Source organism: Otolemur garnettii, unplaced genomic scaffold (genome assembly GCF_000181295.1).
Source record: "Otolemur garnettii isolate 467f Iridium unplaced genomic scaffold, OtoGar3 scaffold00019, whole genome shotgun sequence".
Lineage (NCBI taxonomy): Eukaryota > Metazoa > Chordata > Mammalia > Primates > Galagidae > Otolemur > Otolemur garnettii.
In genome coordinates this window covers 1467494-1468699 of record NW_003852414.1, presented here as the reverse complement: position 1 = coordinate 1468699, position 1206 = coordinate 1467494, and the positions used below count along the sequence as shown (strand labels likewise).

The 1206-nt window shown below is 40.0% G+C and overlaps 1 protein-coding gene across 1 annotated transcript in view; it reads left to right on the top strand.

Moving 5' to 3' along the window:
• Positions 1 to 1206, top strand: part of CCNY (cyclin Y) — a 200691-nt gene that overhangs the window by 176412 nt on the left and 23073 nt on the right. Inside the window, exons 6-7 of the mRNA XM_003786708.3 lie at positions 888 to 945; positions 1044 to 1163. Of these exons, the coding sequence (XP_003786756.1) occupies positions 888 to 945; positions 1044 to 1163 (178 nt within the window). The remainder of the gene's footprint in view (positions 1 to 887; positions 946 to 1043; positions 1164 to 1206) is intronic.

The following is a 1206-nucleotide window of genomic DNA, read 5'->3' as shown; positions in this document are numbered from 1 at the left end:
CATGCCCAAATTTGTTTTTTAAAAAATTAGGTAAAACTCATTTTACATAAAACAGATGAAAGTAGAGATGTCATTGGTGCGAATGGTCCAGCCACCAAAGCCACTGTGTTCACAGTGATGCCACCACGTTAAGTGGTTCTGTGCAAACACAAGCCTCATGCCAGCCAGCCGTTCTTGTATAGGTTATTGAGTTAAAATTGTAAAACTTTTTTGAGACAGAGTCTCATATGTTGCATTGGGTAGAGGAATGCTGTGGCATCACAGCTCACAGCAACCTCCAACTCTTGGGTTTAAGTGATTCTCTTGCCTCAGCCTCCCAAGTATCTGGGACTATAGGCGCCCGCCACAATGCCTGGCTATTTTTTGATTGTCATTCTTTGGCAGGCTTGTTCAGACCCACCAGCTCCGGTGTATGTGGCCACTGAGCTCAGGTGCCGAGCCCCAAATTTGTAAACTCTTAATGAAGTAGTCAAGGTGCACGTTGTGAACATTTCCACTTGGTCTTTAGGACATGGGGAGTGTTGACTTCTTTGCTGTCAGCCATGATATGGTGGTGATGGGTTACGCGGATCTGTTAACCTTTGCTCAGAATGAGATGTTAAAAGAAATTTAAGTCATTTGCTTAGAATTTGGTTCATATGGAAACTCAGAAAATGAAGTCAAGATTTTTACTTAATTCAATTAAATATATTTTATAATGCTTATTTCTATGGGCTATTCAAACAAAAATGATTAAATAACGTACCTAACAAAAACAAGTCATCATTTGTGAATAACTAACAGCATCTCTTACTTAATACCAATTTGTGTTTCTTGAACTACAATTGAATCAAAACATATTTTGTTGTATTTAAGTGACATTCATTTTCTTCTATTTTCCCCACTAGGGACCCAGATGGAAGGATGCTCTTAGATATTTTTGATGAAAACCTTCACCCTCTTTCGGTAATCTCCTCCTCTTCATGCTTTATGAAATTGTGTAATTTTTTTTCTCTTTTGTTTCTGTTGGGTGACTAGTCATCTGAAAATATTTCCTTTCCTAGAAATCCGAAGTGCCACCAGATTATGACAAACACAACCCAGAGCAGAAGCAGATTTACCGGTTTGTTCGGACATTGTTCAGTGCTGCTCAGCTGACGGCTGAATGTGCCATTGTCACCCTGGTGAGTGTCTTCCCCATGGCCACTCCTCCCAGCCTGTAGTTCA